Source organism: Pristiophorus japonicus, chromosome 17 (assembly GCF_044704955.1).
Source record: "Pristiophorus japonicus isolate sPriJap1 chromosome 17, sPriJap1.hap1, whole genome shotgun sequence".
Classification (NCBI taxonomy): domain Eukaryota; kingdom Metazoa; phylum Chordata; class Chondrichthyes; family Pristiophoridae; genus Pristiophorus; species Pristiophorus japonicus.
In genome coordinates, this window is record NC_091993.1 from 33,927,053 (window position 1) to 33,949,209 (window position 22,157).

The 22,157-nt window shown below is 49.6% G+C and overlaps 1 protein-coding gene across 1 annotated transcript; it reads left to right on the plus strand.

Moving 5' to 3' along the window:
• Positions 1 to 333: 333 nt before the first annotated feature.
• On the plus strand, positions 334 to 21,807 carry LOC139227676 (BTB/POZ domain-containing protein 1-like). Its single transcript, XM_070858615.1, has 8 exons — positions 334 to 801; positions 5,073 to 5,229; positions 11,899 to 12,004; positions 13,309 to 13,506; positions 14,491 to 14,683; positions 15,849 to 15,936; positions 16,774 to 16,920; positions 17,921 to 21,807. The coding sequence occupies exons 1-8, from the start codon at positions 395 to 397 to the stop codon at positions 18,080 to 18,082; spliced, it is 1,458 nt and encodes a 485-aa protein (XP_070714716.1). The 5' UTR covers positions 334 to 394; the 3' UTR covers positions 18,083 to 21,807.
• Positions 21,808 to 22,157: the final 350 nt, after the last annotated feature.

The window sequence follows — 22,157 nt, forward strand, 5'->3', positions numbered from 1 at the left end:
CTCCCTCTCCCCCTCCTCCTCCTCCTCCCTCTCCCCCCTCCTCCTCCTCCCTCTCCCCCTCCTCCTCCTCCTCCTCTCCCCCCCTCCTCCCCTCCTCCTCCTCCTCCCTCTCCCCCCTCCTCCTCCTCCCTCTCCCCCCCTCCTCCTCCTCCTCCCTCTCCCCCTCCTCCTCCTCCTCCCTCTCCCCCCTCCTCCTCCTCCTCCCTCCCCCCTCCTCCTCCTCCTCCCTCTCCCCCCTCCTCCTCCTCCTCCCTCTCCCCCCTCCTCCTCCTCCTCCCTCTCCCCCCTCCTCCTCCTCCTCCCTCTCCCCCCTCCTCCTCCTCCTCCCTCTCCCCCCTCCTCCTCCTCCTCCCTCTCCTCTCCCTACCCCGTGCCCCCGCCCAGCGCTGCCAAGATGGCGGAGGAGTCGGCGGCTGGAGCTGCAGCGAGAAGCGGGGCGGCTACGAGCTCGGAGCCGGGGGAAGGCGTGCCGCCGGCAGTGGCGGCGGGTCGAGCTGCAGCGGCAGGCCCAGCTCCAGGCCCCGGAGCACGGGTGGCCGTGGCCCCGCCGCTCTATAACTGGCAGGCGGCCCAGCGCTCGGTGCGCGAGCGCTTCTCCTTCATGTTCAACAACGAGCTGCTGAGCGACGTCCACTTTGCGGTGGGAAAAGGCCGCGGCGCCCGGCGCCTCCCCGCTCACCGCTTCGTACTGGCCGTCGGCAGCGCCGTCTTCGACGCCATGTTCAACGGCGGCATGGCCACCAGCTCGGCCGAGATCGAGCTGCCCGACGTCGAGCCCGCCGCCTTCCTGGCGCTGCTGAGGTGAGAGCCCGAACGCGAGCCCGAGGCCTGAAGCCCGGGGCTAGGCCGCTCCGGGCTGTCAATCACCGCCCGCGAGCCCCGGCCGGCTCTGCATTAACAGCATTCATTTGTACTAATGCAGCGAGACCGTTTCTGTACAAAAAACCGCTTCACCGCTTGCAGCTTTCTCCCTGTTGCATTGTTACCGGCAAGGCCGCTCCCGGTGTGGGTCTCTTTATTCACAGAATTAATTACTAAAAATGTATTGTGTTTAAACTAATGCAACGGGGCTGTTTCGGTGTAAGGAATATTCGCAATGCTCGGGATTCACGTACTATTGCAGCGCCACTGCTTCGGCTTCATGAAGGTCTTTTCTTTTACAAATGCACCGAGCCTGCAAAGACCAATTTCACCGCTGGCAGCTTCCTCCCTATTGCATGGCCAGGCCGCTGTATATTGTGAATATTAAATATCACCAATGCAGTGAGACTGTGTCTGTGCAAAGAGTCATCGCCAGGTTCGCTTCCCTGCTGGTGCAAGGCCGGTTTATTAATATAATTTTTTATTAATAAAATATGTTTTTTTTTTTACTAATGAGTTTGATTCGCTGCAAAGAGCAATCGTTCCTGTCTCAGATTCCTCGCCCAGCAAAGCCGCTGCTGGTGTCGCTCTGTTTATTCACACAATGTCACTAATACAACCAGCTTTCTCGATGCAAATAACATTCGTAATGCTCGCGATTGCCTTGCTGTTGGAGCACAGCAGCATCGCTGGCGCTCGTGTCTGGCCTGTTTATTAATGGTTATAATTTATTATTAAATGGCAGAAATGTCAAAAATGTGTCGAGACTGAGTCGGTGCAAAGATGGCAGGGCGAGCAGCTGCTGTGCACTCGCAGTGTCACTCAGCATTGCTGGAGCTTGAGTTTGGCCGGTTCCTTGTATTAAAGTCGGTGGAAAATCACAGACCAAGGTGTTCCGGCAGAGCCTCCGCCTGGGGCTCCTGGTTGGTGTGCTTTTATCAAATCTATTATTTTTTAAAAAAGAGGATATTTAAAAAATCAGCAATACTGAGTCTATCGGTGCTCTTGCAGCATTGGTAGTTGGCGATGTTTGTTCGATTTACTAATCAGAGAATATTAAATAAATGCAACGATTCTGTGTCGGTGCAAAACAAATGCAACCCAAAAGCCTCTTTAAAGTAGCGGTATCGCCCAGCATTGGTCTGTTTTATGAGATGGCTAAATCTATATTGATTATTGAAGTGCAATGTGCCTGTCAGTGCTGGCTCCGGCCGGGGGCAGGGGTGGGTTTCATGGGAGTATTTTTGAAGGCAGCACATGCCGGGTGCTAAGGTTACACGGAGCTGTGTTCGCTGCTCTGCAATGTTCAGTTGCTGAATATTACCGTGGCTGGACTAGGTTGTTGGAGGGAGAGCGTGGTTTTATTTTTTTTTAATCTTAAGTTATAGAAGCTTTTGTTTGTTTACAATCAGGCTGTTGCAAGACCCCCAGGTCCCTCTGTACTGCAGTACTTTGAAAGTTTTCTCCATTTAAATTATAATTTGCTTTTCTATTTTTCTGCCAAAGTGGATAACCTCACATTTTCCCACAATATTACGCCAATTTTTTTGCCCACTCATTTATCCCTTTGCAGATTTTTTTGTGTCCTCACAATTTGCTTTCCCACCCATCTTTGTATCATCAGCAAACTTGGCTACATCACACTCAGTCCCATCGTCCAAGTCATTAATATAGATTGTAAATAGTTGAGGCCCCAGCACTGATCCCTGCAGCACCCCACTAGTTACTGTTTGCCAACCAGAAAATGACCCATTTATCCCGACTCTCTTTTTTCTGTTAGTTAGCCAATTCTCTATCCATGCTAATATATTACCCCAACCCCGTGAACTTTTATCTTGTGCAGTAACCTTTTATGTGGCACCTTATCGAATGCTTTCTGGAAATCCAAATACACCACATCCACTGCTCGTTACATCCTCAAAGAACTCCAGCACATTTGTCAAACATGATTTCCCTTTCATAAAACCATGCTGACTCTGCTTGATTGAATCATGCTTTTCCATAGTTGTAAAGATATTGCAGGCAGGAAAAGGCTGTTTGAATTGGATAAATATTTGAAGGGAAAGGATTTACTCAGCTGTGGGGAAAAGAGCAGGGGAGTGGCATTAATTGGATAGCTCTTTCAAATGAGACGTTAAACCGAGGCCCTGTCTGCCCTCACAGGTGGTAAAAAAGAACCCACGGTACTTTTCGAAGAAGAGAGCAGGGAAGTTCCTCCGGTGTTCTGGCCAATATTTATATCTCAACCAACATCTAAAACAGATGGTCTGGTTATTACCACATTGATAGTGGGATCTTGCTGTGTGAAAATGTGCTGCTGCGTTTCCTATATAGAAACATAGAATATAGGTGCAGGAGTAGGTCATCCGGCCCTTCGAGCCTGCACCACCATTCAATAAGATCATGGCTGATCATCCACCTCAGTACCTCATTCCTGCTTTCTCTCCATACCCCTTGATCCCTTTAGCCGTAAGGGCCATATCTAACTCCCTCTTGAATATATTGAATATATCCAACGAACTGGCATCAACAACTCTCTGCGGTAGGGAATTCCACAATTTAACAACTCTCTGAGTGAAGAAGTTTCTCCTCATCTCGATCCTAAATGGCTTACCCCTTATCCATAGACTGTGTCCTCTGGTTCTGGACTTCCCCAACATCGGGAACATTCTTCCTGCATCTAACCTGTCCCGTCCCATCAGTATATTATATGTTTCTAAGAGATCCCCTCTCATTCTTCTAAACTCCAGTGAATACAGGCCTAGTCGATCCAGTCTCTCCTCATATGTCAGTCCTACAATCCCGGGAATCAGTCTGGTGAACTTTCGCTGCACTCACTCAATAGCAAGAATGTCCTTCCTCAGATTAGGAGACCAAAACTGAACACAATATTCCAGGTGAGGCCTTACTAAGGCCCTGTACAACTGCATTAAGACCTCCCTGCTCCTATACTCAAATCCCCTAGCTATGAAGGCCAACATGCCATTTGCCGCCTTCACCGCCTGCTGTACCTGCATGCCAACTTTCAATGACTGATGTACCATGACACCCAGGTCTCGTTGCACTTACCCTTTTCCTAATCTGCCACCATTCAGATAATATTCTGCCTTCCTGTTTTTGCCACCAAAGTGGATAACCTCACCTTTATCCACATAATACTGCATCTGTCATGCATTTGCCCACTCACCTAACCTGTCCAAGTCACCCTGCAGCCTCTTAGCATCCTCCTCGCAGCTCACACCGCCACCCAGCTTAGTGTCATCTGCAAACTTGGAGATATTACACTCAATTCCTTCATCTAAATCATTGATGTATATTGTAAATAGCTAGGGTCCCAGCACTGAGCCCTGCGGCACCCCACTAGTCACTGCCTGCCATTCTGAAAAGGACCCGTTTATCCCGACTCTCTGCTTCCTGTCTGCCAACCAGTTCTCTATCCACGTCAAAACCTTACCCCCAAAACCATGTGCTTTAGATTTGCACACCAATCTCTTGTGTGGGTCCTTGTCAAAAGCCTTTTGAAAGTCCAAATACACCACATTCACTGTTTTACCCCCTGACCACTATACTAGTTACATCCTCAAAAAATTCTGGAAGATTTATCAAGCATGATTTCCCTTTCATAAATCCATGCTGACTTGGACCAATCCTGTCAGTGCTTTCCAAATGCGCTGTTATTTCATCTTTAATAATTGATTCCAACATTTTCCCCACCACCGATGTCAGGCTAACCAGTCTATAATTCCTTGTTTTCTCTCTCCCTACTTTTAAAAAAAAAAAAGTGGTGTTAAATTAGCTACCCTCCAGTCCATAGGAACTGATCCAGAGTCAATAAAATGTTGGAAAATGATCACCAATGCATCCACTATTTCTAGGGCCACTTCCTTAAGTACTCTGGGATACAGACTATCGGGCCCACATCACAACAGTGACTACACTTCAAAAATACTTTACTTGGCTGTAAAGCGCTTTTTGGCATCCGGTGGTCGTGAAAGGCGCTATATAAATGCAAGTCTTTATACCTCTTGTTGCAGTATGGATTCTATGGTATCTCGGTGTGTTGTTCTGCTGTAGTATGGATCAAGGAGCTGAGGAATCGGTTTCGTATTTTAAGATAGTTGAGGATTATTCTCCTTCACTTTCGACTTAATAACACGCACCAGTGAAATTTCCGTGCTCCCCTTCTCTGAATTTGTATTGTTATTCTGCAGATTTCTGTACTCGGACGAGGTGCAGATCGGGCCTGAGACGGTGATGACCACTCTGTACACGGCCAAGAAGTACGCGGTGCCCGCCCTGGAGGCCCACTGTGTGGACTTTCTCACCAAGCACCTGCGGGCCGACAACGCCTTCATGCTGCTCACACAGGTGGGTATCAAAGGCAGCGGCCGAGGGCCACACGTGTAGATCAAGAAATAATGGAGGCTTGTAAAAAAGGAGTGGCAATAATCATGGGCAATTTTAACCTTCATATTGATTGGACAAAGCAAATTGACCAGGGTAGCCTTGAGGACGAGTTAGAAACATAAAAAATAGGTGCAGAAGTAGGCCATTCGGCCCTTCGAGCCTGCACCACCATTCAATGAGTTCATGGCTGAACATGCAACTTCAGTACCCCATTCCTGCTTTCTCGCCATGCCCCTTGATCCCCCTAGTAGTAAGGACTACATCTAACTCCTTTTTGAATATATTTAGTGAATTGGCCTCAACAACTTTCTGTGGTAGAGAATTCCACAGGTTCACCACTCTCTGGGTGAAGAAGTTTCTCCTCCTCTCGGTCCTAAATGGCTTACCCCTTATCCTTAGACTGTGACCCCTGGTTCTGGACTTCCCCAACATTGGGAACATTCTTCCTGCATCTAACCTGTCTAAACCCGTCAGAATTTTAAACGTTTCTATGAGATCCCCTCTCATTTTTCTGAACTCCAGTGAATACAAGCCCAGTTGATCCAGTCTTTCTTGATATGTCAGTCCCACCATCCCGGGAATCAGTCTGGAGAATCTTCGCTGCACTCCCTCAATAGCAAGAATGTCCTTCAAGTTAGGAGACCAAAACTGTACACAATACTCCAGGTGTGGCCTCACCAAGGCCCTGTACAACTGTAGCAACACCTCCCTGCCCCTGTAATCAAATCCCCTCGCTATAAAGGCCAACATGCCATTTGCTTTCTTAACCGCCTGCTGTACCTGCATGCCAACCTTCAATGACTGATGTACCATGACACCCAGGTCTCATTGCACCTCCCCATTTCCTAATCTGTCACTATTCAGATAATAGTCTATCTCTGTTTTTACCACCAAAGTGGATAACCTCACATTTATCCACATTATACTTCATCTGCCATGCATTTGCCCACTCACCTAACCTATCCAAGTCACTCTGCAGCCTCATAGCATCCTCCTCGCAGCTCACACTGCCACCCAACTTAGTGTCATCCGCAAATTTGGAGATACTACATTTAATCCCCTCGTCTAAATCATTAATGTACAATGTAAACAGCTGGGGCCCCAGCACAGAACCTTGCGGTACCCCACTAGTCACTGCCTGCCATTCTGAAAAGTACCCATTTACTCCTACTCTTTGCTTCCTGTCTGACAACCAGTTCTCAATCCATGTCAGCACACTACCCCCAATCCCATGTGCTTTAACTTTGCACATTAATCTCTTGTGTGGGACCTTGTCGAACGCCTTCTGAAAGTCCAAATATACCACATCAACTGGTTCTCCCTTGTCCACTCTACTGAAAACATCCTCAAAAAATGCCAGAATATTTGTCGAGCATGATTTCCCTTTCACAAATCCATGCTGACTTGGACCTATCATGTCACCTCTTTCTAAATGCGCTGCTATGACATCCTTAATAATTGATTCCATCATTTTACCCACTACTGATGTCAGGCTGACCGGTCTATAATTCCCTGTTTTCTCTCTCCCTCCTTTTTTAAAAAGGCTACCCTCCACTCGATAGGAACTGATCCAGAGTCTATGGAATGTTGGAAAATGACTGTCAATGCATCCGCTATTTCCAAGGCCACCTCCTTAAGTACTCTGGGATGCAGTCCATCAGGCCCTGGCGATTTATCGGCCTTCAATCCCATCAATTTTCCCAACACAATTTCCCGACTAATAAGGATTTCCCTCAGTTCCTCCTTCTTACTCGACCCTCTGACCCCTTTTATATCCGGAAGGTTGTTTGTATCCTCCTTAATGAATACCGAACCAAAGTACTTGTTCAATTGGTCTGCCATTTCTTTGTTCCCCGTTATGACTTCCCCGATTCTGACTGCAGGGGACCTACGTTTGTCTTTACTAACCTTTTTCTCTTTACATATCTATAGAAACTTGCAGTCCGTCTTAATATTCCCTGCAAGCTTCCTCTCGTACTCTATTTTCCCTGTCCTAATCAAACCCTTTGTCCTCCTCTGCTGAGTTCTAAATTTCTGCCAGTCCCCAGGTTGACTGCTATTTCTGGCCAATTTGTATGCCACTTCCTTGGCTTTAATACTATCCCTGATTTCCCTTGATAGCCACGGTTGAGTCACCTTCCCTTTTTTATTTTTACGCCAGACAGGGATGTACAATTGTTGTAGTTCATCCATGCGGTCTCTAAATGTCTGCCATTGCCCATCCACAGTCAACCCCTTCAGTATCATTCGCCAATCTATCCTAGCCAATTCACGCCTCATACCTTCAAAGTTACCCTTCTTTAAGTTCTGGACCATGGTCTCTGAATTAACTGTTTCATTCTCCATTCTAATGTAGAATTCCACCATATTATGGTCACTCTTCCACAACGAGATTGCTAATTAATCCTCTCATTACACAACACCCAGTCTAAGATGGCCTCCCCCCTAGTTGGTTCCTCGACATATTGGTCTAGAAAACCATCCCTTATGCACTCTAGGAAATCCTCCTCTACCGTATTGCTTCCAGTTTGGTTAGCCCAATCTATATGCATATTAAAGTCACCCATGATAACTGCTGCACCTTTATTGCATGCACCCCTAATTTCCTGTTTGATGCCCTCCCCAACATCACTACTACTGTTTGGAGGTCTGTACACAACTCCCACTAACGTTTTTTGCCCTTTGGTGTTCTGCAGCTCTACCCATATAGATTCCATATCAACCAAGCTAATGTCCTTTCTAACTATTTCATTAATCTCCTTTTTAACCAGCAATGCTACCCAACCTCCTTTTCCTTTTATTCTATCCTTCCTGAATGTTGAATACCCATGGATGTTGAGTTCCCAGCCCTGATCATCCTGGAGCCACGTCTCTGTAATCCCAATCACATCATATCTGTTAACATCTATTTGCACAGTTAATTGATCCACCTTATTACGGATACTCCTTGCATTAAGACACAAAGCCTTCAGGCTTGTTTTTTTTAAGACCCTTTGTCCTTTTAGAATTATGATGTAGTGTGGCCCTTTTTGTTTCTTGCCTTTGTTTACTCGGCCTTCCACTATTGCTTTTTACCTTTTTACCATCTGTTTCTGACTCCATATTACTTCGCCCTATCTCGCTGCATAGGTTCCCATCCCCCTGCCATATTAGTTTAAACACTCCCGAACTGCATTAGCAAATGTTACCCCTAGGACATCAGTTCCAGTCTTGCCCAAGTGCAGACCGTCCCTTTTGTACAGGTCCCACTTCCCCCAGAACTGGTTCCAATGTCCCAGGAATTTGAATCCCTCCCTCTTGCACCACTGCTCAAGCCACGTATTTATTCTAACTATCCTGCTCCCTCTACTCTGATTAGCACGTGGCACTGGTAGCAATCCAGAGATTACTACCTTTTAAGGTCCTACTTTTTAATTTAACTCCTAACTCCCTAAATTCAGCTTGTAGGACCTCTTCCCGCTTCTTACCTATATCGTTGGTACCTACATGTACCATGACAACTGGCTGTTCACCCTCCCTCTCCAGAATGCACTGCAGCCGCTCCGAGACATCCTTGACCCTTGCACCAGGGAGGCAGCATACCATCCTGGAGTCTCGGTTGCGGCCGCAGAAACTCCTATCTATTCCCCTTACAATAGAGTCCCCTATCACTATAGCTCTCCCACTCTTTCCCACCCTTCTGTGCAGCAGAGCCAGCCACGGTGCCTTGAACTTGGCTGCTGCTGCCCTCCCCTGATGAGTCATCCTCCTCAACAGTACCCAAAGCGGTGTATCTGTTTTGCAGGGGAATGACTGCAGGGGACCCCTGCACTACCTTCCTTGCACTGCTCTTCCTGCTGGTCTTCCATTCCCTAGCTGGCTGTGGACCCTTCACCTGCTGTAAGACCAACTCGCTACACGTGCTACTCACGTCATCCTCAGCATCGTGGATGCTCCAGAGTAAATCCACCCTCGGCTCCAATTCCGCAACGCGGTCCGTCAGGAGCTGGAGATGGATACACTACCCGCACCCATATTCGTCAGGGACACCGGAAGTGTCCCTGAGTTCCTACATGGTACAGGAGTTCATAGCGTGTATCCGGGATAGTTACCTTGAACAGTACATTGCAGAACCAACCAGGGAGCAGGCTATCTTAGATCTGGTACTGTGTAATGAGACAGGATTAATAAACGATCTTCTAGGAATGAGTGATCATAACATGGTTGAATTCCAAATTCAGTTGGAGGGTGAGAAAGTTGGATCTCAAACCAATGTCCTCAGCTTAAACAAAGGAAACTACAAAGGTGTGAAGGCAGAGTTGGCTAAAGTGGACTGGGAAAATAAATTAATGGGACGGTTGATTAGCAGTGGCAGACATTTAAGGAGATATTTCATAACTCAACAAAAATATATCCCAATGAGAAGAAAAGACTAAGAGAAGGGATAACTATCCGTGGCTAATTAAGGAAATAAGGGATGGTATCAAATTGAAAACAAGGGCATTAAAAGTGGCCAAGACTAGTGGGAGGCCAGAAGATTGGGAAACTTTTAAAAGCCAGCAAAGAATGACTAAAAACAAATAGAGAGGGAAGATAGATTATGAAAGCAAACTAGCACAAAATATAAAATCAGACAGTCAGAGCTTCTACAGGTACATAAAAAGGAAAAGAGTGGATAAACTAAATGTTGGTCCCCTAGAGGATGAGACTGGGGATCAAGGGGTATGGCGAGAAAGCAGGAATGGGGTACTGAAGTTGCATGTTCAGCCATGAACTCATTGAATGGCGGTGCAGGCTAGAAGGGCCGAATGGCCTACTCCTGCACCTATTTTCTATGTTTCTATGAAATTAATAATGGGGAACAGGAAAATGGAAGCGACTTTGAACAAATATTTTGTGTCAATCTTCACAGTGGAAGACACTAAAAACATTCCAATAGCGGACAATCAAGGAGTTGTAGGGAGAGAGAAACTTAATACAATCACTATCACTAAAGAAGTAGTACTCAGTAAAATAATGGGACAAGTCCCCTGGACCTGATGGCTTGCATCCTAGGGTCTTAAAAGAAGTGGCTGCAGAGATAGTGGATGCATTAATTGTAATCAACCAAAATTCCCTGGATTTTGGGGAGTTCCCAGCAGATTGGAAAACCGCAAATGTAACGCCCCTATTTGAAAGCAGGAAACTATAGACCAGTTAGCCTAACATCTGTCGTTGGGAAAATGCTGGAGTCCATTATTAAGGAAGCAGTAGCGGGATATTTGACACATTTACTGGAGTTCTTTGAGGATGTAACGAGCAGGGTGGATAAGGATGAATCAGTGGATGTGATGTATTTGAATTTCCAGAAGGCATTCGATAAGGTGCCACATAAAAGGTTACTGCTCAATATAAAAGTTCATGGGGTTGGGGTAATATATTAGCATGGATAGAGGATTGGCTAATTAACAGAAAACAGACTCAGCTTAAATACATCATTTTCCGGTTGGCATACAGTAACTAGTGGGGTGCCGCAGGGATTGGTGTTGGGGCCTCAACTATTTACAATCTATAATAATGACTTGGATGAAGGGACCGAGTGTAATGTAGCCAAGTTTGCTGATGATACAAAGATGGGTGGGAAAGCAAATTGTGAGGAGGACACAAAAAATCTGCAAAGGGATATAGACAGGCTAAGTGAATGGGCAAAAATTTGGTGTATAATGTGAGAAAATGTGAGGTTATCCACTTCGGCAGAAAAAATAGAACAGCAAATTATAATTTAAATGGGAGAAAACTTTCAAAGTGCTGCAGTACAGAGGGACCTGGGGATCCTTGTGCATGAAACACAAAAAGTTAGTATGTAGGTACAGCAAGTAATCAGGCAGGCATATGGAATGTTGGCCTTTATTGCAAGGGGGATAGAGTATAAAAGCAGAGAAGTCCTGCTACAACTGTACAGGATATTGGTGAGACCACATCTAAGAGTACTGCTTACAGTTTTGGTCTCTGTATTTAAGGAAGGTTATACTTGCATTGGAGGCTGTTCAGAGAAGGTTTACTAGGTTGATTCTGGAGATGAGGGGGTTTACTTATGAAGATAGATTGAGTAGGTTGGGCCTATACTCATTGAAGTTCAGAAGAATGAGAGGTGATCTTATCGAAACATATAAGATAATGAGGGGGTTCGACAAGGTGGATGCAGAGAGGATATTTCCACTATAGGGGAAACTAAAACAAGGGAACATAGTCTCAGAATAAGGGGCCGCCCATTTAAAACTGAGATGAGGAATTTATTCTCTCAGAGGGTTGTAAATCTGTGGAATTCTCTGCCCCAGAGAGCTGTGGAGGCTGGGTCATTGAATATATTTAAGGCGGAGATAAACAGATTTTTGAGCGATAAAGGAATGAAGGGTTATGGGGAGCGGGCAGGATTTCTCTTTTTCCCCCCCCTCCCTCCCAGGATTCCACCCCTCAACAACAGGGCAGCGCTCCCCTTCTCCCAGTTGTGAATGGGGCCGGAATTTCTGGTAGTTTGGATATTTTGTATTTCCCGAATGGGTTACTGAGTTTCTTTTCAGTCTTTGTTTGATGAGACGTGATTGGCAGATGTGGGGTTTGATCAATCAGATTTCTTTCTCCTTGTTTCGCTCATTATTCAAATGTTTTTAGGCGCGTTTGTTTGACGAGCCGCAGCTTGCCAGCCTGTGCTTGGACACAATCGATAAAAACACCATGGATGCGATCAGCGCCGAGGGTTTCACTGACGTCGATCTGGGTGAGGATTGAAGCTGGCGTTTGGATCCATTGTTGTTTCATGTGCGTCCGGCCAGTGCTGCAATCCAAACCATCAATGGGCAGAAATTCTGCGCGTCAAAAAGTGCTGACATTGTAGAGAGTGTGACAGGCTCGGTGAGAGCTGCTGTGGTAATCAACACGGCCTGCCTTCACTGTTAGATTTGCCGAGAGAGGCAGAGAACACAATAGTGGGAGGGGCGGTGCTGAGGGAGCGCTGCACTGTCGGAGGGGCGGTGCTGGGGGAGTGTTGCACTGTCGGAGGGGCGGTGCTGGGGGAGTGTCGGAGGGGCGGTGCTGGGGGAGTGTCGGAGGGGCAGTGCTGGGGGAGTGTCGGAGGGGCGGTGCTGGGGGAGTGTCGGAGGGGCGGTGCTGGGGGAGTGTCGGAGGGGCGGTGCTGGGGGAGTGTCGGAGGGGCGGTGCTGGGGGGGTGTCGGAGGGGCGGTGCTGGGGGGGTGTCGGAGGGGCGGTGCTGGGGGGGTGTCGGAGGGGCGGTGCTGGGGGGGTGTCGGAGGGGCGGTGCTGGGGGGGTGTCGGAGGGGCGGTGCTGGGGGGGTGTCGGAGGGGCGGTGCTGGGGGGGTGTCGGAGGGGCGGTGCTGGGGGGGTGTCGGAGGGGCGGTGCTGGGGGGGTGTCGGAGGGGCGGTGCTGGGGGGTTGTCGGAGGGGCGGTGCTGGGGGGGTGTCGGAGGGGCGGTGCTGGGGGGGTGTCGGAGGGGCGGTGCTGGGGGGGTGTCGGAGGGGCGGTGCTGGGGGGGTGTCGGAGAGGCGGTGCTGGGGGAGTGTCGGAGGGGCGGTGCTGAGGGGGCGCCGCACTGTGGCTGTGCTGAGGGAGCGCCGCACTGTCGGAGGGGCGGTGCTGAGGGAGCACGCACTGTCGGAGGGGCGGTGCTGAGGGAGCACGCACTGTCGGATGGGCCGTCTTTCAGATGAGACGTTAAACTGAGGCCCTGTCTGCTCTCTCAGGTGAATGTAAAAGATTCCATGGCACTATTCCGAAGAAGAGCAGGAGAGTTAACCCCTGGTGTCCTGGCCAATATTTGTCCCTCAATCAACATAATTAAAAACCGATTATCCAGTCATTTACATCAGCAAGTTTGTGGGACCTTGCTGTGTGCAAATGGGCTGCCATCTTTCCTGCATTGCACTTCAAAAGTGCAAAGCGCTTAGGGACATCCTGAGGTGGTGAAAGGTGCTATAGAAATGCAAGATTTTTTTTTGATGCATTACTTGCCCAACAATCATAAATGGTTTGCAAGCCTGAAAGTGTTTTATCGCTGTGCCCGCAGATACGCTGTGTGCGGTGCTGGAGCGCGACACGCTGAGCATTCGAGAGATCCGGCTGTTCACTGGGGTGGTCCGCTGGGCCGAGGCGGAATGCCAGAGGCAGCAGCTGCCTATCACACCCGGGAGCAAACAGAAGGTGTTGGGCAAGGCCGTGGCACTCGTCCGATTCCCACTGATGACCATCGAGGAGTTTGCTGCCGGTCAGTGAGCTCAACCCAACTTCCAGCGATTGGGACAACGTTTCATAACTGTTACAAATGTGGAGAATTGGTGGTGTTACCACCAACAGGGTGATCTGATCAGGGGTTAATATATCGAATAGTGGGTGCCTGAGGATAATCGAGCTGTCCCAGTGGACACAGCCTGCTGGGACAGATTGATCATTGGGGCACCAATCGAGAGTGGAGTATCAGGTGTAACCAGACCTCATGTTCATACAAGAACAAAACCACAGGGAGTGGGTGAGGCCAATAGCAGACACCCATTTAAGGGGAAGCTGGATAAAGACATGAGGGAGAAAGGAACAGAAGGATATGGTGATGGGATGAGATGAGATGAAGAGGGGTGAGAGGAGGCTCGTGTGGAGCATAACAGAACAGTTGGGCCGAATGGCCTGTTTCTGTGCTGTACACTCATGGTAAAACATTATTTTGTTAAGTAAAGTAAGGCAATAAAAAGACATTTGTTTAAATGAGCAGTTTGGATACTGTGTAAAATCCACCTGAGGCGAATTGTTGCAATTGCCGATGGTGCCTGAGCGCAGGGTTTATGGAGTGGGGCTCGGAGCTGCTCCAGGGCTCGGCAATGGGCAATAGGTCGCAGGGTTAGGGTCGGGGAGCAGGCCTTTCACTCCTGAGTGAGAAAGCCAGAGGACTGATATCAGAGAAGAAATAACATTGCAGCAGGAATTAAGAAATTCATGAATTTAATAACTTTCAAAAGGGAATTAGATAGATACTTGAAGGGGGGAAATGTGCAGGAATGTGGGGAAAAAGCAGGGGGAGCGGGACTAATTGGATCGCTCTGTCACAGAGCCGGCATAGGCACGATGGGCCGAATGGCCGCTTCCTGTGCTGTGTGATTCTATGAATGTATTGATCCCCTGTGGGATACGGGAGACTTATTGTCCAAAGATAACATTCTTAAGGCGCGAAAAGATCTGAGTTTTTTTTCTCCCTGTTCAGGACCTGCTCAGTCTGGGATCCTCTCCGACCGAGAGATTGTTAATCTGTTTTTACACTTCACATTGAACCCCAAACCGCGGGTGGAGTACATCGACCGCCCGCGCTGCTGCCTGAGGGGAAAGGAGTGCAGCATCAACCGCTTCCAGCAGGTGGAGAGTCGCTGGGGCTACAGCGGCACCAGTGACCGGATCAGGTGGGCACTGCTCTCGCTATTCACAACTCCCGAACATCCTCACTCCCACTGGGTCCTGTTTATTGCCCATCACATGAGCTACCATGCCTTGCACCAGTGGCAATTGTTTATCTTTGATAATGTGTTGGCAAGCTCTTTGACCATGGGGGAGAACCACTGCTCAACTATGGGGAGGCTAGCTATTCAACCATGGAAGGAAGCATGTAATCAACGGTGGGGGGGGGCACGCTATTCGACCGTAGGGAGATGCGTGCTATTCAGGGGGGTGGGGGGGGGTGGTCCTTGTTCCCCACCCTGTCCCTTCCCCCGCTCCCCATCCAGTCACTGCCCCCCCGCCCCCACTCTCGACCCCCCCATCTCTGCCCCCGCTCTTCCCCCTCCCGCGCTCTTCTCATCCCCCCGCTGCCCGCGCTCCTCCCCGCCCCCACTCTCTTCCCCCTCCCCCGCTCTCTCTTCCCCCTCCCCCGCTCTCTCTTCCCCCCCCATCACCCGCTTCCCCCCCCACTCCTTTCCCATGCTCTCTCTTCCCCCTCCCCTCCCCACTCCTTTCTCCCGCTCCCTTCCCCACTCCCTGCCTCCGCTCCCCCCCCCACTCCCTGCCCCCGCTCTTCCCCCCCCCCCCCCACTCCCTGCCCCCGTTCTCCCCCCCCCGCTCTCTTTCTTCCCCCCCCCACACTCCCTGCCCCCGCTCTCTTTCCCCCCCCCCCCACTCCCTGCCCCCGCTCTTCTTCCCCCCCCCCACCACTCCCTGTCCTCGCCCTCTCTCTCCCTCCCCCCACTTCCTACCCCAGCTTTCCCCCCCCCCCCCCAAAAGATAGTTTGCTTCCTGTGGCAACCCCACGTTGGTATTCCCCATATCAAGTTCTATAAGCCAGAGAAAGTCGTAGTAGTTTGAGTCTGTATTGAGGCTCCATTCTTGGAGTGCATCCCAAGCACCAGGGCCTTATGGTTACTGAACATGAAGGAGACGCCAAGTCGCTCTATCCCTGAGGTAAGCGTCTGGTGGCTGGTACTCATACCGCAAACTGCATATTTAAATAAAATGTTTCATGATGTGGATTACGCTGACTCCTTCAATAACTTTTAAAAAGGGAAAGGATAAATTTAGGAACATGCATTTGGAAGATGTCTGAAGGCTGACGTTTCCCTTTCCTTGTGTGTGAAGGTTTTCGGTGACCAGGAGAGTGTCTGTGGTGGGCTTCGGGCTCTATGGATCGATACACGGCCCGACTGATTATCAGGTTAACATCCAGGTGTGTGAGCTTCCCGCCCTAGCAGTGCCGCAGCAACTCTGTACTCTGTAACAAAAGTTCATTTTGGTTATTGCAAAAAGTCCCTTCATGGCTGAAAAAGCAAAACTTGTGCAAATATATATTCTTGTTTCCAAAATGAGATGTAATTTCCTTTGATGTGCAGTGAGGAGGTCCCTCAAACTAAAGGGTGAAGGACTTGCATTTATACAGCCCCTCGCTACATACTCGGGATGTCCTAAAGCACAGTCAATGCATTACTTCTTGAAGTGCAGTCACTCTTGTTATGTAAAACACGGCAGCCAATTTGTGCGCAGCAAGCACCCACAAACAGCACATGAATGAATGAGCGAGCAGTCGGTGTGTTTTTGATAGGCCAATGAGGGCAGGAAATGAGTGGGCACAAGCCTGACCCATGGCCCAACTCCCTCTGTATGCCATTGGGAGTTGTTGGAATAAAGTGCTGACTGTTTTAGTAACTGTCCCACGCTCGAGCTCGCTGCAGCTCCCTGACAAACAACATGCTTAAAATGTTAAACTGGAGTGTCCTGAAATGCGGCTCGGTCAGCTGATTGGTCCTCGATGTGACGTGAGCAGAAATTTATAGACATCCTCCCCCTATCCCCCCTCCGCGCCCTCCCCCTACCCCCCCGCGCCCTCCCCCTACCCCCCCCCCCCCGGCACCCTCCCCCTACCCGCACCCTCCCCCTGCCCTCCCTCGTTGTCCGTGTGATGCCACACAGCACATTCCCGCGGGGAACGGTGCGCTGGGGACGGCCGCGAGCTGCCGAGTGCTGCTCCGTGCTTGTGATTGTTTTTTCTTTTATCTTTTTCCTTCAGATCATTGAAAATGATAAGAACACAACGATTGGACAGAACGACACCGGGTTTTGCTGCGACGGATCAGCCAACACGTTTCGGGTGATGTTCAAGGAGCCGGTTGAGATATTGCCAAATGTTAGCTACACCGCCTGTGCCACACTCAAGGTACCGTACCCCTTCCCCGAGCCTCATGGGAACTCTGGCTCCACAGCGGCTCCACCCTGAGCCATTCTCAGTGGAGCCTTGTCGACCCACGCTCTTCCAAACACGTCCTCTTCTCTTCCACCGCTCACCTGAAGCTGCTCCTCATTGGGTGCTGGGGTCCCAGACCACCATCTGACCCCCCTCCCCCCCCCGGGGCCCACTCCCTCTGGCACCCCGGACACCCCCCCCCCCCTCTGGACACCCTGCGCACCCACCCCAGACACCCCGGGCCCAGACTGTGCGTGTCCACAATGTGCTTGACCGCACGGGGACGGCCTGACCCTGTCCTGATGCTGCCACGTGGGATTAACAATCAGAGCTGACTGAACTCAGCAAACTCACGCAGACCAGTGGTGAAATCTCAGATCTGTCTGATCCGTGGCCGTTACCATCCGACCTATCGGGGAGTTTACAAAAATGTTCAACTAAATTACAGTCTCTTTATTTTGTAGTTAAAAGTGCTAAGTAACAAGTTAAATTTAATTTAGAAGTTTATTCCCATGTTGCACAAAGGGAGTAGGGATCGTGTAGAGGGTGAGGGATAATTAGACCAGGATGCACAGATTTAATTCAGTCCTCGTTTTGAAGTCCTAAGTTCTGTCCTTATTTTTGTATTTCTGTTATAAATTCCTGTGTTCACATTTATAATGAGAAGTGTCTATGTAATCGTCACACTGTAATTACACCCTTCCAACAGTGGTGGCGCTTCACAGTGCTGTGCAAAATTTACACAGGCAGATCCCATTATAAATGTGGATGTAGGAATTTATATTAGGGAAAAGTTGACGGGAAATGGTGAAGATGGAAGATGTTTAATATATTAATATATAGATGATTCCCACGCACATTGTACATTTCAATATTTCCGAGACTGGGATCTACATTCTGGGATCCCTCTGACTATTCCCACTGCAGCTGCTTTCAATGCGTGGTCAATTTTCCCTTTCCTGCCTCCTGTTAGGGGCCCGATTCTCATTATGGCACCAAGGGATTGCGGAAGGTCAGTCACGAGTCTCCCACCACCGGGATCAACACGTACTTCGTCTTCTTCAACGTGCCGGGAAACAACAATGGAACGTCGGTGGAAGACGGGCAGATTCCCGAGATCATTTTCTACACGTAGCCCAGCTTAGAGCACCGGAGTTCATCTTGGTCGACGGGGGAGCCAGCCGTTTAACGCCGCGCTTGGTGCTTTCTGTTTCACTGCTTTTTTTCCCTCCCTTAGAGGCGATGCCTAACACCGGTGAAGAGCAGTGGGAATAAAGCCAGAGATAATTTGATGCGAGCTGAGCCTCCTGACATTTTCTGCGTAATGTGGGGAGACGACGGCCCGTGTGGTTTGGCAGAGAACGTTTAGCGGGACAGGTGACAATGGACTGGTAAAAAGCACCAGTTCCAAAATACACAGGATAACTCACATAACCATTACAGGAAACCGGTAAAGTCACCACCATTACTTAATGTACTTTTGGAGAATTTCCGAAGGAGTACCACTTCCTGCAGGAGTTGCACTTTCTGTGTTGGGTTACAGGGCTTCTATTTTTCATTGTAGAATTGGCACTGTTGGGTTCGTACAATATTGGGTACAGTGATTGAATTCTTTTTGATTCCCCCATCCCCCATCACCCCAGCTCCAGGTGGGGGGCTGATCTCCTGCCCAGTACTTGGGAATGGCCAGGATGCTTCACCCTTTGTCAAGGCCCCAGGCCCCAGGCCAGGTCGGGCACTCGCCACTGGGAGAGTCTCGATCTCTCTTCCTCCATTGCCCGCCCACTGCTACGGACCCTCCTGGGGCAGTGCCCGCCCACTGCTGCAGGCCCTCCCGGGGCAGTGCCCGCCCACTGCTACATGCCCTCCCTCCCGGGGCAGTGCCCGCCCACTGCTACATGCCCTCCCTCCCGGGGCAGTGCCCGCCCACTGCTACATGCCCTCCCTCCCGGGGCAGTGCCCGCCCACTGCTGCAGACCCTCCCGGGGCAGTGCCCGCCCACTGCTACATGCCCTCACTCCCGGGCAGTGCCTCCTGGCATGGAAGTGCCTTAGCCAGCCTTTATTGACACATCAGGGACCTGCTGTGTGCCAGGAGTTACTGACAATAACCCGAGTTGTGATGCTCGTGTGACTGGCTCTGTTGGTGCAGTAATGGGCAGCTGACCCAGATACAACCAGGCGGCTTAAAGCTTACTTTTAAAAGTTAACGGAGCGCTGGGAAATTGAAGGGTCACCCGAGAGAGATCCTCGCATTTTAATTGTGCCAATCATCGAAGATGGGATCTGTGCTGGGGGTCCTATCTGCTCCATCCATCTATTCAAACAACATTCTTGGAAATAAAAGCAGAACACGCTGGTTGATTCTGAACGTTGCTGTGTCTTTAAAATGTTAAACGGAATTAATAGGGTAGATAGAGAAACAATTTCCTGTGGTGGGGTTGGGGGGGTGCCAAGAACAAGGGGGCGTAACCTTAAAATTAGAGCCAGGCCGTTCAGGGATGATTTCAGGGAACATTTCTTCACACAAAGAGCAGTGGGAATGTGGAACTCTTTTTTTTTTTCCCCCCTCCCAAAAAGGCTGTTGAGGCCGGGGGTCAATTGGAGCCTTCAAGACTGAGATGGTTAGATTTCTGTTAGGTAAAGGATTTGAGTAATAGAGAGTAAAGGCTTGTGGTACAGATGATCCATGATGCAATTTAATGGCAGAGCAAGCTCGAGGAGCTGAATGGAATCCTCCTGTTCCTAAAGTAACAGGTTCGAGGGGCTGAATGGCCTCCTCTTGTTCCTGTGTAACAGGCTCGAGGGGCTGAATGGCTTCCTGTTATTCCTATGTAGCAGGCTCGAGGGGCTGAATGGCCTCCTGTTCCTGTGTAACAGGCTCGAAGGGCTGAATGGCCTCCTCCTGATCCTATGTAACAGGTTAGAGGGGCTGAATGGCGTCCTGCTGTTCCTGTGTAACAGGTTAAAGGGGCTGAATGGCCTCCTGCTGTTCCTGTGTAACAGGCTCGAGGGGCTGAATGGCCTCCTCCTGTTCCTGTGTAACAGGCTCGAGGGGCTGAATGGCCGCCTCCTGTTCCTGTATAACAGGCCCGAGGGACTGAATGACCTCCTGTTCCTGTGTAACAGGCTCGAGGGGCTGAATGGCTTCCTGTTCCTATGCTGTCTGCATTTATTTCTCGTGCTCGCTGATTTGTATTTTTTTGAATGGATTCGATCTGTCTGGACCTGATCAACTTCATGAATGATGTGAAACTTGCTCGTGTGTGAATAATATGATCAATTAACACTGACCTTGGGCAGTGGAGAACCAGTGGGCTCTCAGAGCTTAGCGCTTCGTCTGAACTTCCTCTCCGCCATATTCGTGAGTTTGTCCTCTGCCCCCACTTCCCGGCCCCTTGTAGTGTTCGAGGAGCTGGACCAAGCGGGTGTCATCGCCTCTTTCCTCCCCCACCTGTTTATACTGGGGAAACGGGAAAATCCTAACCCCTGGACTTCTCTCATCCTGGAGTGCACTGCCTGAATGGACGATGGAAGCAGATTCAATAACTTTCACCTCCACCTCGACCGCCTTTGTGACTTGGCAAGCATGCCAGTCGCTGCTGAATTCTGCGCAGTGTGGAATGATGCATGGTGACAGGTCCAGACATTCCCCGCAGGACCCTCTGTGAGTGAGGGCGGGATTCCGCCCAGAAATGAAGGGACAACATTCTAATTAGCTTCAGCATCCACATCCTCACCTGCCCACCCTATAGTGCGGTCCCAATGGTGAGGTTACTGCCCTGCAACATTCCTCGGCATCACCACTGCCGGAGAGGTCAGCTTTCTGTCTTGTGTTCTTTCTGCTTTTGCATTTTTAACCAAGAATGCAATGATCTCCAACTGTTCCCTTGCTGCAGCCGTGTGAAGCTCCCATCATAGTCCACAGTGTCTATATCCACATCCAACACCAGGGCCCTGCACCGACACATGGGCTCAGTGATGGGCGGGGGGGGCTCAGGGCCTGGTGACGGGGCGGGGGGCCTGGTACTGAGTGTGAAAGGCTCATGGAGTAACTAACGGCGCAAACAGCAGTGACTTCCGTTTCTTGAGATTCCTTTACACTAACGATGACCTGCCTGGAATTCCTTAGTTCTTGGCTGCCAAAATATTAGTCGGGCGACTGATTTAATCGTTCAGTTAAGTGAAGAAATTCCCAGTGCGATGGAAACAATTTTCCGGGTGATGTTTCTGGAGTACTGTCCGACGTGGATCCCATGTCAGGAATAAATGCAGCCTCATTAGTGCCATATTAGCTGCTTCCATGGGTCCATGGGTATCAAATTGGTGGGGCGGGGTGGGGAAGAGCTAAATGATGATTAGCACTTGTCAATGATGCACCCTGTTATAGGCTTGTGTCACAGTACATGAGGTTAAAAACCAGCTCCATTCTGTATCCCAGGTTGTTTTGAAACGCAGTTGCCCCAAAACACACCCTATGTCTGCAAAAGGTATCGGAGGGCGGGGTCAAGCCATTCAATTCAACTACAAACATCTTGTGGGTGTTGTTTGAATATGTCTGATTGGCAGCTCCATTTGAGTTTGAGATACCTTTTTAAATTTTCTTTGTCCCAGTGAAATTTTGAAAGTATATCTCAGGCTGACTTGTTAAACCCACAGATAGCAGCAAACTGCACATAGTTAGGGAGCTTGAGGCAGTTGTAGTTCACATTGAAGTTTGCCTCAGCAGGCACAATGGTTTGTTATTCTTTATTGCCGGGTATACTTCAGCTTGTAATTACTGTAAATTTATAATGTTACTCCTTGTTTATCCATTTACTGTTTAATAAATCTGTTTGGCAAGTTATAGCCCAAACCCCAATCTGAAGGAGTGTTTATTCTATCGTCTTCTGAAGTGCATGGAGATGGTGTGAGATTACCAGACCCCTGGGCTCACTACAGGTGACTCAGATATTGGGCGGGCGAGGTCACACTCCGCAGGGGGTGAAGTTCCACTCGAGACCGCAGGGCTGAGAATTCATTAACGAAGTGATCACACTTCCTCACGAAGGAGTGGCGAGGTCGGGGCGAAGGAGCGTCGAGAGACTGTAGAAGGATGTGATTGGGGACCAGGAGAGGCGTGAGTTCGGGGCAGCACGGGCCAGCCCACACTGCGATATGTGTGCTCGCTAGCTCCGTGCAGCAGAGCAGGTCTCCAGTCATCGGGTAATC